Source organism: Hyla sarda, chromosome 4, assembly GCF_029499605.1.
Source record: "Hyla sarda isolate aHylSar1 chromosome 4, aHylSar1.hap1, whole genome shotgun sequence".
NCBI classification, from domain to species: domain Eukaryota; kingdom Metazoa; phylum Chordata; class Amphibia; order Anura; family Hylidae; genus Hyla; species Hyla sarda.
The window spans coordinates 287,035,401-287,053,720 of record NC_079192.1 but is presented as its reverse complement, the minus strand read 5'-3'; the positions used below and the strand labels follow the sequence as shown (position 1 = coordinate 287,053,720).

The window sequence follows — 18,320 nt, the reverse complement described above, 5'->3', positions numbered from 1 at the left end:
CGGCCGGGCATCGGTCCTTTTCATTCAGCCTGCGCTCTCTCCCTGCCTGTCAATCAGACAGGCAGGGAGCGAGCGCTGAGAGCGCATTGGCTCCCTGGCCACAAAAAAACGGCCCCACCTCCCGGCATACGCCGCTGCTGCTGCCTCAGGAAGGACTCAGCACAGCACTTGGGTATGTCTGCTTTGGGTGGGAGTGGGGGGGGATTTTAGTGCCCGGGGTGGGGGGGGGGGGTTTGCATAGCGCCGCGGCCATGACAAATATATTGCTGTCAGCGGGGCGGGCGGGGCTAGTGCAGTGGCCACAGCGCTATGCAAAAAAAAAAGTATTGCTTACACCGGGGTGGGCGGGGGTTAGCGCTGCATGTATTGCTCTCAGCGGGGGTGGGGTGTTGTCACCACAGGGTGCCTCCAGTTGTTTCACCACTACATCTCCCAGCATGCCCTGACAGCCGATAGATGTTAGAGCAATCTGGAAGTTGTAGTGGTGAAACAGCTGGAGGCACCCTGTATAGGTGAACTAAGGGCAAAAGTGCCGGCCCCAGCAGGCATCAGTGACAAAAAGGCATTTCTAAAATAGTAAAAAATTAAGGCAGGGAGGGGGTTAGGGAAAGATGGGCAATAGGCAGGGGGGAAAAAAAGGATGGTGGGAGCTACCCTTTAAGTTAAGTAGAGTTTAAAAAGGGTTGCTTCATCAGGACACCCAAGTCTATACTGTAGTTCAGATACATGGATCATATAAAGAAAGGGTCTTAGTTTTGGACAACTCTGTGAGCCAGAGCAGAACCACCACTAAGGGCTTTGTCATACCTGCCTCATCTATGTATGTCATGAACACCTTTTATTTCCTTATTTGTGTGCCTTTATTTGTGTCACAAATGGAAATGTTGTTGTATATGGAAATGACATACAACTCTATTATACATTGCAACTTACTTTCTTTTTGATTCTGTACTAATCTTTGAAACCTTTATCGATGTAATATCGCTCACAAACATCCGTCTGTTATAATAGTATTAGATTAAAGGAGTATTCCCATTTGGGACACTAATAGTATACAACAACAAAGACGTGGTCTCAAATGGCAGGAGGTGCTCAACCCCAAATGCAGTTGTGCATTTATACTGGGGAGCAGATCCTGCCCTTGTGGTCTGTTGCTAGGGGCAATCCCCAGCATAAAAATGCATACAATGGGGGATGCCTGCAACAGACCACAAGTGCCACAATAGGATCCTACACCAGATAGACGGTGTAGATGAGTAACAATTAGAACAATACAGGAATATAGGTGCACTACTGTGGTAGATGTTTACAATGACATTGGCTAACCCTCAACACTGATGTTAAAATTGAGACATTAGCCAGTATATCCTCATATGAAGGACATACCTGAGCCCGCACACCAATGCCTAGGTTTCTCAAGTAACACATTACCTAACACTAACCTACTTGTGCGTGATAAGCAAAACCAGGGGCCAGTGGGCAATTACAGCAGCATTAGGCCAACTCACAGCCACAGTTTTGCTCATCATGCACAGGTAGGTTAGTGTTAGTTCCCGTGTTACTTGAGAAACCTTGGCATTGGTGTGTGGGCTCAGGTATGTCCTTAATATAAAGATATACTGGCTAATGTTTCAACTTTAACATCAGTGTTGAGGGATAGCCAATGTCATTGTTTACATCTACCACAGTAGTGCACTTAAAAAATAATAGTATATTGACGTGATATGCCATAAATGTCTGATTTATGCAGGTTTCCCCATTGAGATCCCAACATATTTTGAGATAGAGGGCCACCCTGCCACTGGAAGTAGTCAGGAAGCTAAGGCTTTTTTTCACACCACTTTTTAGTGGTGTCCGGCGTAGGTATGCATCAAGACAATCCCCACCATATTATTCCATCCAGCAGAAAATGCCAATCCTGCCAGAAACCGCCTGAACAGAGGCCAAATTGACACTTTTCTGGCCACTGTCAGTTGTTCAATATTTATGCAGGGCTCAAGTCCTGCAGGAACGTGTGGAAACTGAGTTCCTGCACTTTTTCCACAGCAGGAACACCGTTCCCATTAGCAGGAGTCTTGCGAGACCAGTCCTTGAGTGGAAATCTCGGGTGAGTTCCTGTACTATTTCTTCTAGGACTTGACCCCTGGGTCTATGGTTATCTTTGCTATATGCGCCTCAAGATTTCCTGATTTACTTTATACTTCTCAGCACCTTGCAATACAGTCCAATATTTGTGGGGTACCAGCAACAAGGACCTTGATCCATGATCCAGAACTGGCAGCACTCCTACAGAACTTCCAACATTTTAATAATATTGATTTATTCATCCATGTTGGTGCAATGTTTCAGCTAAAAGGTTTCAGAGAGAGAGAGGATCTAAGAGAGAGAGAGAGAGATGGAACATTGCACTGCCATGGGTGACTACACGAATAAATGACTGCTATTATTGAAGAGACAAGAAGTGCACTGCAGATTCTACTTTCAATACAAAGTGAAAGAAAGCACAGCTTAAAGGGGTATTCCAACATATGAATTGGTTTGTTTTCTGCATAGATAGATAGATAGCTGGGGCTAGGTAGTGCATCACCAGAGTGAGACTAATACTAAATTGTGTAATTTAGGTGCACTGGTATGATAAAGCTGTAAAACCCTTTTAAGAACTTCTGCTCATTTAACTTGGCATATGAACTTGGTAATAAAGATACTGGTGAAATTTGATCCCTGCCATGAGTATATGAATATGAAAAAAGGCATAGTTCCCAAGGTTTTAGTTTGGAAGTAATTTCAGTATATTACAAGCTTACTGCAGTTTTAGTGATGAGTGAAATGAAAAAGTCTAAGCCATTAAACCCCTTTAATTAAGTTATGGCCAGTAAGGCCAGAATATGGCTGTATTGTAGTGTCTATGTTAAGCAACTAGACCTGAATCCCTTAACTGAACTATTTGTTGTTCTATATTTATTTCCAGTATCCTGATAATTCGGAGTATCAGACCTCAACTATAGCGAATGAAAATACAAAGTCTCTGTTTTTGGGACAGTTTAAAGAAACAATGTCTGGAGTGTATGAAGGATCAGCGGATATCTACTCGTCTGTTCAGTCAATGTCTACTGTGGCATTCTACAGCAGCACAGGTAATATGGGCTAAGAATTTAACATGTAACTTTAACTATGCGAAAAGATGTTTGACTAATATACTTTATTGCTTTGTTTTTGTTGTTACTGTTGCTTAAAAATGTTTGTGGCATATGGCAAAGCCACCCAAGAAGAAGCTACTGTCTTGTCACACTGTTGACCTCGGTTATTGGGAAGAGTAGCCCCCTGTAGCCCCCAGGCAGGCTGCATAGACAATCAGTTATTACAGTTGCCAAAGCAGGTGTGACTATTAGGGATTAGCGTATCACCTACTGTAACATAGAGAACTCTGCAGCAGAGGAACATTTGACTAATGGCCCTTAAAGTGTCACTAGTGGAGTCATATAGGTCAAACTCTTAGCGAGTCAGTGTGTGTGGTGGCAAACAGGTGTAGGTGACCTTTTTGACATGAAGACACCATTATTGTGCAGACACATCCATTGGGGTCAGTAAAGCCTTCTGCTTTCTTGAGAGAGATACTTTTTATGAGTTGTTAAATTGACAGATATATTGTTTAAATAATATGGTTACACTACTGAGTTAACAAAATGGGCATTTTACATATGTACCAGTAGAAAGTACACTATGGATTTCTCCAATTTCTTGACATGTTTACTTCACTTTTAATGGATTAGGCCTTCTGTTTCTCTGTAATATGGTCTGTCTCGTAAGGGGAAGGGGGATGGGCGGGGGTACGGCAGTTCTTTATGCAGTTTTTTATAAACTAAAACTATACATCCAGCAGGGGGAAGTCCTAACTTTCCAACAATTTCTTCTGAATCTATTCATCTATCCCAAAAACTGCTATTTTTTTTTTCTTTTACATTGTCTATGAAGCCTCCAATAGCATTTTTGGGGGGAAATGCATTTTTTGCAGGCCTTACTATAGGTTTCTTTTAGAACTTAAAAATGGCAAAAAAAAAAAACATGTAGAAAAATGATTTAAATAAAAATCAGTTTTAAAAAGGCATGAAAGTGATCATGTGAAAATAAAAACACAAAAACTATGGGGGAGAGTCTCCAAAATTCACACCTTTTTTTTTCTCCTCACATTTTCAAAAGTCTCTTGTGCTGCTTTGTGCTGCCAAGTTTTTTTGTTGTCACAATATTGGATTTTTTTGCGCCAGAATTGTCGAGTTCGGTGCCAAAATCAGCATTTTCCCCACCAAAATTGACGATTTTTGTGCCAAATTTTACATCCCAGAAAATTCTTGCAGAGACATCTCATGAAATATTCCATGGTTACTAGTGCCCAGACAAGCGATAACTGTATAAATAAAACATTTCTGAGCATAAATTTGAGTGCAGGTGCAGTGACCACGAAAAAATATAATTTTTTTTAAAATAATATTTTTCAATAATACCATATATACTCGAGTATAAGCCGAGTTTTTCAGCACGATTTTTCGTGCTGAAAACACCCCCCTCGGCTTATACTCGAGTGAACTCTCCACCCGCAGTGGTCTTCAACCTGCGGACCTCCAGAGGTTTCAAAACTACAACTCCCAGCAAGCCCGGGCAGCCATCGGCTGTCCGGGCTTGCTGGGAGTTGTAGTTTTGAAACCTCTGGAGGTCCGCAGGTTGAAGACCACTGCGGCCTTCGACATCATCCAGCCCCCTCTCAGCCCCCTTTAGTTCTGTACAGTACTCACCTCCGCTCGGCGCTGGTCCGGTGCTGCAGGACTGTCCGGAGAGGAGGTGGTCCGGTGGGATAGTGGTTCCGGGCTGCTATCTTCACCGGGGAGGCCTCTTCTAAGCGCTTCGGGCCCGGCCCCAGAATAGTCACGTTGCCTTGACAACGACGCAGAGGTACGTTCATTGCCAACGTACTTCTGCGTCATTGTCAAGGCAACGCCTCTATTCCGGGCCGGAAGCGCGGAGAAGAGGCGCCCCCGGTGAAGATAGCAGCCCGGAACCACTATCCCACCGGACGACCTCCTCACCGGACAGCCCTGCAGCACCGGACCAGCACCGAGCGGAGGTGAGTACTGTACAGAACTAAAGGGGGGTGAGAGGGGGCTGGATGATGTCGAAGGCCGCAGTGGTCTTCAACCTGCGGACCTCCGGAGGTTTCAAAACTACAACTCCCAGCAAGCCCGGACAGCCGATGGCTGCCCGGGCTTGCTGGGAGTTGTAGTTTTGAAACCTCTGGAGGTCCGCAGGTTGAAGACCACTGAGGGCGGATGATGACAAGAGGATGATGAAGGGGGGGTGTGGGATGATGACAAGAGGATGATGAAGGGGGGGTGTGGGATGATGAAGGGGGGGGGTGGGATGATGAAGGGGGTGGGGATGATGACAAGGTGATGATGAAGGGGGGGTTTGGGATGATGAAGGGGGGTGGGGATGATGACAAGGGGATGATGAAGGGGGATGTGTGGGATGATGACAAGGGGATGATGACAGGTGATGATGATGAGGGTCTGGATGATGACAGGCGGTGATGATGATGAGGATGTTAATGACGGGGGTCTGGATGATGACAGGGGGGATGATGTATTTCCCACCCTAGGCTTATACTCGAGTCAATAACTTTTCCTGGGATTTTGGGTTGAAATTAGGGGTCTCGGCTTATACTCGGGTCGGCTTATACTCGAGTATATACGGTAATTATTTCTTTCTTCAATAATTACTTAACCCCTTAAGGACCTGGATTTTTTGCACATCTGACCACTGTCACTTTAAGCCTTAATAACTCTGGGATGCTTTTACCTTTCATTCTGATTCCGAGAATGTTTTTTCATGATATATTCTACTTTATGTTAGTGGTAAAATTTTGTCGGTACTTGCATAATTTCTTGGTGAAAAATTTCAAAATTTTATGAAAAATTTAAAAATTTAGCTTTTTTTTTTACTTTGAAACTCTCTGCTTATAAGGAAAATGGACATCCCAAACATATTATATATTGATTCACATATACAATATGTCTACTTTATGTTTTCATCACAAAGTTGACATGTTTTTACTTTTGGAAGACATCAGAGGGCTTCAAAATTCAGCAGCAACTTTCCAATTTTTCACAAAATTTTCAAAATCAGAATTTTTCACGGACCAGTTCAGTTTTGAAGTGGATTTGAGGGGCCTTCATATTAGAAATACCCCATAAATGACCCTATTATAAAAACTGCACCCCTCAAAGTATTCAAAATGACATTTAGAAAGAGAAGGAGAAAATTCAAAATCTTCATTTTTTACACTCGCATGTTCTCGTAGAACCAGTTTTTTTAATTTTTACAAGGGGTAAAAGGAGAGAAATCACCGTAAATTTTGTAACCCAATTTCTCTTGAGTAAGGAAATACCTCATATGTGGTTGTCAAGTGCTCTGTGGGTGCACTAGAGGGCTCAGAAGGGAAGGAGCGACAATGGGATTTTGGAAAGTGAGTTTTTCTGAAATGGGAAATGTCACAATTAGGAAGCCCCTATGGTGCCATAACAGCCAAAAAAAAACAAAAAAACACATGGCATACTATATTGGAAACTATAAATGCTGGTTTTTCCCCAAATTTTACATTTTTACAAGGGGTAATAAGAGAAAATGTACCCCAAAATTTGTAACCCCATCTCTTCTGAGTATGGAAATACCCCATGTATGGTCATCAAGTGCACTGCGGGCGTACTTCAATGCTCAGAAGAGAAGGAGTCACTTTTGGCTTTTGTAAAGCAAATTTTGCTGAAATGGTTTTTGGGGGGCATGTCGCTTTTAGAAAGCCCCTATGGTGCCAGAACAGCAAAAAAAAAAAAAAAAAAAACACATGGCATACTATTTTGGAAACTACACCCCTCAAGGAACGTAACAAGGGGTATAGTGAGCCTTAACACCCAACAGATGTTTGACGACTTTTTGTTAAATTTGGATGTGTAAATTAAAAAAATATATATTATTTCACAAAAATTCATTTTTTTCCACAAATTTTACATTTTTACAAGGGGTAATAGGAGAAAATGCCCCCCAAAATTTGTAACCCCATTTCTTCTGAGTATGGAAATACCCCATGTGTAGACATCAAGTGTTCTGCTGGCGCACTACAATGCTCAGAAGGAAATCTTTTGGAGAGAGAATTTGGTTGGAATAGAAGATAGGGGCCTTGCACATTTACAAAGCCCCCCATGGTGCCAAAACAGTTGACCCCCCACCATGTGACCCCATTTTGGAAACTACACCCCTCACATTATTTAATAAGGGGTGCAGTGAGCATTTACACCCCACTGGCGTTTGACAGATCTTTGGAACAGTGGGCTGAGCAAATGAAAAATTGCTCACTGTACCCCTTATAACATTCTGTTTCCAAAATGGGGTCAAATGTGTGTGTGTGTGTGTGTGGGGGGGGGGGGGTACACTGTTCTGGCATTATGAGGGCTTTTTAAACACACATGGCCTTTACTTCCGGACAAATTTTCTCACCAAAAGCCCAATTGCGCTCCCACTTTTCTGAGCATTGTAGTGCGCCCACGGAGCACTTAACATCCACATATGGGGTATGTTCTTACTCAGAAGAAATTGGGTTACAAATTTTGGGGGGCCTTTTTTTCCTATTTTCCCTTGTGAAAATAAAAAATTTAGGATAACACCAGCATTTTAGTTAAAAATTTTTTTTTTTTCGTTTTCCCATCCAATTTTTATGAAAATTCGGCAAACACCTATGGAGTGTTAAGGCTCACTATACCCCTTGTCATGTTCCGTGAGGGGTGTAGTTTCCAAAATGGGGTCACATGTGAGTATACATTTTTTTGCGTTTATGTCAGAACCGCTGTAAAATCAGCCACCCCTGTGCAAACCACCAATTTAGTCCTCAAATGTACATATGCGCTCTCACTCCTGAGCCTTGTTTTGCGTCCACAGAGCATTTTATGCCCACATATGGGGTATTTCCATACTCAGGAGAAATTGTTATACAAATTTTGGGGGTCTTTTTTCCATTTATCTCTTGTGAAAATAAAAAGTATGGGGCAACACCAGCATGTTAGTGCACATGTTTTATTTTTTTTTACGCTAGCAGGCTGGTGTAGACCCCAACTTTTCCTTTTCATAATGGGTAAAAGGAGAAAAAGCCCCCCAAAATTTGTAACACAATTTCTACGGAATTACTCTTCTCTATGGAGTACGGAAAAACCCCATATGTGGCTCCAAAGTGAGAGAGCACCATGTGCATTTGAGGACTAAATTTGGGATTTGCACAGGGGTGGACATAGGGGTATTTTATGCCAGTGATTCCCAAACAGGGTGCCTCCAGCTGTTGCTAAACTCCCAGCATGCCTGGAAAGTCAGTGGCTGTCCAGAAATTCTGGGAGTTGTCGCCTTGGAACAGCTGGAGGCTCCATTTTGGAAACACTGCCGTACGATGCGTTTTAATTTTTATTGGGGGAGGGGGGCAGTGTAAGGGTGTTTATATGTTGTGTTTCACTCTTTATTATGTGTTAGTGTAGTGAAATGTTTTTAGGGTACATTCACACGGGGGTTTACGGTGGGTTTCCCGCTAGGAGTTTGTTCTGCGGCAGAGAATTAACCGCAGCTCAAACTTGAAGCAGGAAACTCACTGTAAAAAAGCCCATGTGAATCTACCCTGTACATTCACATGGGGGGGGTGGGGGGGGCAAACCTCCAGCTGTTGCAAAACTACAACTCCCAACATGCACTGACAGACCATGCATGCTGGGAGTTGTACTTTTGCAACAGCTGGAGGCACACTGGTTGGGAAACCTTCAGTTAAGTTCTGTTATCTAACTCAGAATTTTCCAACCAGTGTGCCTCCAGCTGTTGCAAAACTACAACTCAGAATGTACTAATCGCCGAAGGGCATGCTGGGAGATATAGTTATGCAACAGCTGGAGGTACGCAACTACAACTTCCAGCATGGAGAGAAAGCTGTTTGCTGTTCATGCATGCTGGGAGTTGTAGTATCGCAAGATTTAGAGGGCCACAGTTTGGAAACCACCGCACAGTGATCTCCAAACTGTAGCCCTCCAGCTGTTGCAAAACTACAAATCTCAGCATGCCCACACAGCAAACTGCTGTGTGGGCATGCTAGGAGTTGTAATTTTTCAACATCTGGAAGGTCACAGTTTAGAGACCACTGTATAGTGGTCTCCAAACTGTAGCCCTCCTGATGTTGCTAGGCAACTCATCGGCTTCCGTAGTCTGCAGGACGCCACACCAGGGAGCCAGCTGCACATCATCGCCGCCCGCCGATCACCCCTACCGATCGTCGCCTCGGCTGCCGCCGATGGTAAGTGGACCTTTTGGCGTCATTCACCGTCGCTTCCCCCACTCTGTCTGGACTACAGTGGGTTGGCAGAGTGGGGGAACCGAACGTTAAACCCCCTCCCCCGATCTGCTATTGGTTGTCGCTTCTGAATGACCAAGAGCAGGGATAGGAGTTTTGGTACCCCTGCCACCTCACTCCTATCCCTTCAGGGGGATCGTGGGTGTCTTGGACAACCCCGATCCCTCTTATTTTCCGGGTCACCAGGTCACCAGAGACCTGTATGACCCGGAATTGCCACAAATCGCTGGTGTGAATTCACCGGCGATTTGTGGCAATTGCCGACATGGGGGTTCTCTGGACCCCCCTGGGCATTTGCATGGGTCCTTAAGTACCAGGGAGCGAAGGTGTACCTGTACTCCCTGGGTCCCTAAGTGGTTAAATAACACCTTTTCCCCAAAAAATTAAAAAAAAATACAAAGAAAAAAAATACAAAAACAATAAAACTACAAGCATTTCTGTGATTTCTACACATCACTTTTACAAAACTGATGTGAACAGTGTAAACAAAGCTCTTTGAAAATGTGGTCCATACTTTTCGCGCAACAAATTCTTTGAGACTCTCCCCCTATGTGTTGGAAAATAGGTTATCTTTAATGTGTATTGGCCAGTTGTAAAGGAGCAAATATACTCCGGTCTTCTGAAAAGCAGCCTATGTGTCTTACAGAAGGCTATAAAATAATTTCCACACAATTCTCATCTTGACTTGTCATAAAGCAGCCAGTGTACAGTATTGCTGGAGCCGGACCCATATTCCTGGATGTATAAAAACTATTTACCCATCAAGTTAAGTTTTATCAGTCAGTGAATTATATTTTCCTCCCATACCAAAATTTATGAACACAAAAAGTGCCATAAATACACCCCCATAGTAGAAGGCTGACGCCATTAAACTACATGAAAACAAATAAGTGCATGCGGTCTTTTATTATGGCACTTATTTCCATTGAGGTTTTTATTTTTTTTAATTCTCAAATTCTTTGTGCAGCATGCTCTACAGCAACCCACAATCCACATACAACGCTAGCATTACACATCTGGTGCCTGATTAAAGGGCAGCAATGGAAAGCCTGCTTTGAAACGCTGCATGTTATTGTGTCTTTATTAATTGCGTTATATCAATAAAAGTATTTATGTGTATATAGGGTCAGTAATTCACAACACAAAGACTGATGCACAATGGTAATATACTGCACAGTCACTATATTCATACACATTGAAATGGACTTAACCTGTGATCTATCTAACCTGTGATATATCTATCTCATATCTATCTATCTATCTATCTATCTATCTATCTATCTATCTATCTCTCTCATATTTATCTATGCATCCCTTTCTTTCTTTCTTTCTTTCTTTCTTTCTATCTGTCAATTTACAATATCTATCTATCTAGCTATAAAAGATCCATGGAGGGGAGGTGATACATATTTTATATTTCTCTGTTACAGCAAACCTGCTGTTGTTAGAAAAAAAAAAAAGTCCTTTAACCCCTTCAGGACATCAGGTTTTTTCATTTTTGCACTTCCGTTTTTCCCACTTTACCTTCTAAAAATCGTTACGCTTTAAATTTTCCACCTATATACCCGTGTAATGGCTTGTTTTTTTTTTACACCAATTTTACTTTGTAATTAGTGTTGCTCGCGAATATTCGCAATGCAAATTTTATTCGCAAATTTTGCATATTCGCGAATTCGCAAATATACGCGAATATAGCTCTATATATTCGCAATTACGAATATTAGTTTTTTTTTCACACTACATATCACAGTGATTCTCCCTCTCTGCTTCCAGCTTGTGTGGTGTAAAGAAGGCTCTAATACTACTATGTGAGACTGGTGTACGTATTTTCCATATGTGAAAATTCGCATATGCAAATTTTTGCTTATGCTAATTTACGCATATGCGAAAATAAAACGCAAATATTACAAATATGCGAATGTAGCGAATATATGATGAATATTCGTCCATGTATTCGCGAAATATTGCAAATTCGAATATCGCCTATGCCGCTCAACACTATTTGTAATGACTTTAAAGGGAATGTGTCACCAAATGTGATTATTATTTTTCTTAGAGGTGAAATAATTTTGTCACAAAATATGAAAAATTAAATAGTAACTTGTCATATCTCCCACTGAAGACCAGCAGAGGGAGCTAACATGAGGAATCTGGTGAAAGCAAGCAACTTGTCTGGCTGCTGCAAATTAGACCTCTCCCGTCTACCTTCCCCCTCTGTCTGTGTGCAAAAGGAGAGGGGGAAGGGGTTTTTGTCGTTTTTTTTCAATTCCACTGTAACCATTTTGTTGGTGTCTGAAGAGTGGTAAAGAACAGACTAGATGTCTGTTGATAGGTCACTGCTCCTCAGGGACTGCAAGAAAATGGTTTCATTTCACCTAGCCTGTGCTATGCACATGTGCATTAAGCAGCCCGTGCTTTTCTATGAGACACTCTCAGTCTTAAAGGGGTACTCTGGTGGAAAACTTTTATTTATTTTTTTCAATCAACTGGTGCCAGAAAGTTAAACAGATTTGTAAATTACTTCTTAAAAAAATTAATCCTTCCAGTACTTATTAGCTGCTGAATATTACAGAGGGAATTATTTTCTTTTTGGAACACAGAGCTCTCTGCTGACATCACGAGCACAGTGCTCTCTGCCGACATCTCTGTCCATTTTAAGAACTGTCCAGAGAAGGAGATAATCCCCATAGCAAACATATGCTGCTCTGGATAGTTCCTAAAATGGACAGAGATGTCAGCAGAGAGCACTGTGCTTGTGATGTCAGCAGAGAGCACTGTGTTCCAAAAAGAAAAGAATTTCCTCTGTAGTATTCAGCAGTTAATAAGTACCGGAAGGATTAAGATTTTTTAACCCCTTAAGGACTCAGCCCATTTTGGCCTTAAGGACTTAACAATTTAATTTTTAAGTTTTCGTTTTCTCCTCCTCGCCTTCTAAAAATCATAACTCTTTTATATTTTCATCGCCAGACTAGTTTGAGGGCTTATTTTTTGCACGACCAGTTGTCCTTTGTAATGACATCACTCATTATATCATAAAATGTATGGCGCAACCAAAAAACACTATTTTTGTGGGGAAATTAAAAAGAAAAACGCAATTTTGCTAATTTTGGAAGGTTTCGTTTTCACGCCGTACAATTTACAGTAAAAATGACGTATGTTCTTTATTCTGAGGGTCAATATGATTAAAGTGATATCCATTATTACATACTTTTATATTATTGTTGTGCTTAAAAAAAATCACAAACTTTTTAACCAAATTAGTACGTTTATAATCCCTTTATTTTGATGACCTATAACTTTTTTATTTTTCCGTATAAGCGGCGGTATGAGGGCTCATTTTTTGCACCACAATCTGTACTTTTTTTTGATACCACATTTGCATATAAAAAATTATTAATACATTTTTTATAATTGTTTTAAATAAAATGTATTAAAAAAGTAGCAATTTTGGACATTTTTTTTTTTTACATTCACGCCGTTTACCGTACGGGATCATTAACATTTTATTTTAATAGTTCGGACATTTACGCGCGCGGCAATACCAAATATGTCTATAAAATTTATTTCTTACGCTTTTTGGGTGTAAAATAGAAAAAAACGAACTTTTACTTTTTTATTGGGGGAGGGGATTTTTCACTTTTTTTTACTTTTACATTTATTTTTACACTTGAATAGTCCCCATAGGGGACTATTCATAGCAATACCATGATTGCTAATACTGATCTGTTCTATGTATAGGACATAGAGCAGATCAGTGTTATTGGCGATCTTCTGCTCTGGACCAGAGCAGGAGACACCGGGAGCCGGAAGGAGGAAGGTGAATGGACCTCCGTGCGGCGTTCTAAATGATTGGTTATGCACAGGACATAAATATACGTCCTGGTGCGTTAAGTACCACCGCACCAGGACGTACATTTACGTCCTGCGTCCTTAAGGGGTTAATAGAAGTAATTTACAAATTTGTTTAACTTTCTGGCACCAGTTGATAAAAAAAAAAATAGTTTTCCACCGGAGTACCACTTTAACTTTCTTATGCCCTGTGCTTGCTATAAAGCATCTGTGTAGGTGTTGTGAAGTGACACACATTGTCGTAAAACTAAATACATAAATGAAATGATTTTATTTTGATAGAATAATTTTATTTATTAAAAAAATAAAAAGTTGACATATTCCCTTTAATAACTTTATCACAAAATATATGGCAAAACCAAGAAAAAAAATTTCTGGGGCAAAAAAAAAAAATGGCATTTTGTAACTTTTGCGGCACTTTATTTTTATTCTGTAGGTCTATACAATTAAAAGGATACCCAAATTATATAGGTTTTATTTTGTTTTACTTCTTTTAAAAATGTTTTTATAAGTACCATTTTTGTTTTGATGGGACTTCTTGATTGCTTATTATAAATATTTTAGGGTGTACAAAGTGACAAACATACAAAATTTTGAACTTTGGTGTTTTTTAAGTATACACCATTGACGTGCGGTTAAAGTAACATTACATTTTTATAGTACGGACATTTACGCACGCGGCGACATCACATATGTTTGTTTAGTTTTGTTTACATATTTTTTTTATGGGAAAATGAGGGTGATTCAAACTTTTAGGGAAGGGGTTAAATCACATTTATTACCTTTTTTCCCCCCACTATTTTTTCACTATTTTATAGTCCTCATAGAGGACTATTACATGCAATCTTCATATTGCATACACTGTTTTATGCTATGCCATAGCATAGCATAGTATTGATCAGTGTTATTGGTGCTCTGCTGCTCCAGCCTGCCATGGCTGACTGGAGCTTTAGAGCAACGTTCGGACAGCGAGGATGTAAGTACGGGCCCCTCCCACCATCCTCTCAACTGATCTTCACACCGCGGTTTTACTGTGGTGGTCTCGATCAGCTCCATTGAGCTGCCGGGACTGTTTTTTTATTTTTTTTATTTTATTTTAGACGCCATGATCAACTTTGATAGTAGCATCTAAGGGGTTATTGCCTGGCATCACCGCAATTAGTGATGTCCGGCATTAGCCACGGGTCCTGGCGGATGATAGCTCCTGGGATCACCATGCCCTTGTCCTGCTCTTTTTCTATAACAGTTATAGAAAGGGAGCGGGACAAGGGCATACAGGTACGCCCTTCATGCTAAAGTGGTTAACAGCTTTACACTAAGGGGTAGTTTTATCAAAACCTGTATAGGGGAACAGTGGCACAGTTGCCTATAGCAACCAATCAGATTGCTTCTTTCATTTTTCAGAGGCCTTTTAAAAAATGAAGAAAGCAAGCTGAATAGTTGCTATTGGCAACTGTGTCACGCTTTCCCTACACAGGTTTTGGTAAATCTCCCCATAACAGTGTAACTGTCATCTAATCTCTCACAACAGTGCACTAACAGTGCAACTGCCATCTAATCTTCCACAATGCACTGCTCTCTAAATTCTGATGCCTTTTGATTGAATGGTAAATAAACATACTGTATAATAATAGAGCAGTGCCGGATATATAAAGAACATTCAACAGTTAGTTGTTTAAATGGAGTTTCCCTTTAATATAGCAAACTGGAAAAAAAATTCAAAAATGTTAGAAGCAATGTGAACAGCACTGTGTGAAGTTTGACTATATAACTGACTGTTAATGTTCTGTCCTACATGTAATGGAGTGTTAAATGTTGTTTCTTGACCCTACAGTGATTAATTCTGTTTTCTCCATTTTTTGCAGTTGTTGAGACTGTGCAAGATGGGATTGATATTGAGGCTGAACAGCTGTCTTACACTGTGGAGAAGCTTTTACCTTTTACTGACTATACAATCAGTGTGTCCGCTTTTACTACAATTGGAGAAGGACCACCAACTGATATTGTCATAAGGACTAGTGAGCAAGGTACTGTTTGGTCACTGAAGGCTAGTAAAAACTTAACAACTAAGCATGAATTAACATTTCCATGTCTTTATCTTTAGTTCCCAGCTCAGTGAATAACATAAGTTATCAGAACATCAGTTCAACATCAGTCATGGTCTTCTGGGACCCTCCATTAGAACCCAATGGGATGATAACCCACTATACAGTCTATGCAATGGAATTACACACAAAAGAAGCTTTTCATGTGATCACAAGCAACACAAGCATGCTTCTAACAGGTGGGACCCTATTTGTTTTAATGGTGGAAATAGAACTGTAAAGCAATAGACATGATAAACCACTCTGCGCCACTCAACAGACAACAGCAACTGACTAATATATTATTTATAGTAGACAACATAACAGTTACAACAGATATTGGAACAACAGATGTAGATAGCCTAAATTTTAAATTTGTGAACAATGAACCTGGAAACTAGTCCTGTAACTATAAAAGGATTTCCTGGAGGAAGAAAAAAACGAAACAAAAAAAAAAAAAAAAAACGATTTCCCTATTGATCATTTCCCCATGACTGCATCAATGCTTTTTGATGATCCTTCTGTGGTCACTGCTTCTTTCTGGTTCCTGGGACGAGCCAACCTCATAGAACCTGCCTCACTTACCTAATACGGGGCCACAATGGTTATTACGCTGAGCGCTCCGGGCCCCCTGCTGGCCTCGGAGCGCTCACAGCGTGTGTCCCCAGGCAGCGCTCCGGCGTCACAGCGTGTGCATCCCCACTCTCTAGGGCACGCGTGCACTGGGACTCTTAGATCTAAAGGACCAGTGCACAGGTGATTGGTGCCTGGTCCAATGTGGTTCATTAAGGATTAAGCTTTGTGAGAGGGAGTGCTGCTTTGACTTAATTAGGCCTCACCTGTGCACTGCCTATAAGTACCGTCTCCTCCCACAGCCTCCTGCCGGATCTTTGTTGCCTTGTGCCTGAGAGAAAGCGTTCTTTGTTCATGTGTTCCCTGCCTGTTGCCCTACCAGTTGCTACTGACTACCGCCTGTGAACCGCTGTCCTGACCATTTGCTACGTCTGACTACGCCTTTGCCTGATCCTCTTGTACCTTGCCTTATCTCAGCAGCCAGAGAGGTTGAGCCGCTACTGTGTGGAACGACCTGGGGGTTACTTGCCGCAGCAAGTCCATCCCGCTTTGCGGCGGGCTCTGGTGAAAACCAGTAACTCCTTAGACTCCGTTCCCCTGGTATGGCCCACGTCATCACCTCTCTGGCACAGCGGATCCACCACCAGCACAGCGGATCCACCACCAGCCTCCGCTATCAGCCCGGATCCTGACAATGGTGTCCCACCTCAGTCAATGATTGGATGATGGAGGTAGATCCTGTCACGTGAACAAGGAGGAAATAGTGACCAGCACAGGTCTGGAAGTGTTGGTGCTGCAGCAGCAGGAAAGTGAGTATAGCTTCTAGGAATGAGCGAATCGAATCTGACGAATCCAAATTCATTACGACTTTCAGGAAAAATTTGATTCACAACGAATGCAAATATGCCGCGATTCGATTGCGCAATACACTTCATTAAAATTTAATTAGTGCGGTCCAGGCTCCAAAGCATCTAAAAAGTGTCGGATCCACATGTGAGGACAAGGGACAAGGTATCCTGGGAAGGCGGCAACAAGGGTAGGTGGGATGACCCTGAATCACATGAAGCATGCAGCCTATCAGCAGCCAGCTATCCCTGTGATGTCCCAGCCCTATATAATGGGCAGCCATCTTGCGGCCAGTGAATTACGCCTTTTATTGCAGAGAGATAGAGAGGGACAGACAGCGCTGTGTGTTACACACAGAAAAGCCTTTTTCCAGCAGCGATTCGCATCCCAGTCACATCACCGTTCTGTTACAAAGAGGGACAGAGACCAGTGTGTTGCACAGCATGTTGCACAGAACAGAACAGCTCTCTGATGACACGTGTCTCGGGAACCGCCCAGTTTAGAAGCAAATCCACATAGCAAACCTCTTCTAAACTGGGCGGTTCCCGAGACACGTGTCATCATAGAGCACTTAGACAGAAAAGAACAACCTTAACTTCAGAAGCTCGTAAGTACTGAAAGGATTAAGATTTTTTAATAGAAGTAATTTACAAATCTGTTTAAGTTTCTGGAGCCAGTTGATATATATATATATATATCTATATATATATATATATATATATATATATAAAAGTTTTTTCCTGGATAACCCCCTTTAATCCCAAATCCTGCCTAGAAGCACTGATAGGGAAGGGAGTGAGATTGAGAGAGAGAGAGAGTGCAATTTTGGGTATAGTACACAGCGACTGTGTGCTGCAGCACTGGTGTGTGCTGCTAGTGTTGTACACAAATACTTTTTTAGGTGTACTGGAGCGCATTATCCTCCCCTCATAAGTGCATACTACATACGTACATGTAAATGGGGCACTATTTTGTTCCTGTTAAAGTCTTAAAGGCCTAGATACTGTGAAAGGCCAGCCAAAAGTATACATCTACTTGTGTTCTACACAAATACTATTTTAAGGGTAGTGGAGCGTATTTTACTCCCCTCATATACGCACAAGTATGTCAGGCAGAGAAAGTGCCAAGATGTGCACAGAGGAGTGGCAGAGGCCTAAATTCATCAGGCAGAGGTCGCAGCAGATTAGGGGCAAGTGGCAGCAGGAGTTGCAGCGAGAGGCCTGAGCTCCTTGTATCTCGACCAGCAACCCATCTGCCATCATCGATTGGTTAACTCAGTCATCCACTTCATCACAAGTGACATCTGACACCCCAGTCAACAGTCAGTGGGTTCCTCAGACACAACCCTCAGTAGGCATGGCCTTTGAGCAGTCCCTGTCCTCCTGTTGCCTATGTCTTATACTGTTCCCTAACTCCACAGAAGTATCTTATGCTGTGGGTTCAGCTCCACTATTTTGTGAGGACAATCTAGAGGACAGTCAGCAGCTACTGCCCAGCCAAGAAGTGGAGGAGACATCCACCGCTTCCTCCGCTAGGCAGGCAAGTAGTGA

The 18,320-nt window shown here is 41.9% G+C and overlaps 1 protein-coding gene across 5 annotated transcripts in view; it reads left to right on the top strand.

Annotated features, from left to right (window-relative positions):
- The window catches only part of PTPRQ (protein tyrosine phosphatase receptor type Q), a 447,893-nt gene that overhangs the window by 212,392 nt on the left and 217,181 nt on the right, over positions 1–18,320 (top strand). For all 5 annotated transcript variants that reach the window (XM_056574450.1, XM_056574451.1, XM_056574448.1 and 2 more), the window contains exons 28-30: positions 2,969–3,134; positions 15,133–15,294; positions 15,372–15,551. In XM_056574450.1, coding sequence (XP_056430425.1) covers positions 2,969–3,134; positions 15,133–15,294; positions 15,372–15,551 — 508 coding nt within the window. The remainder of the gene's footprint in view (positions 1–2,968; positions 3,135–15,132; positions 15,295–15,371; positions 15,552–18,320) is intronic.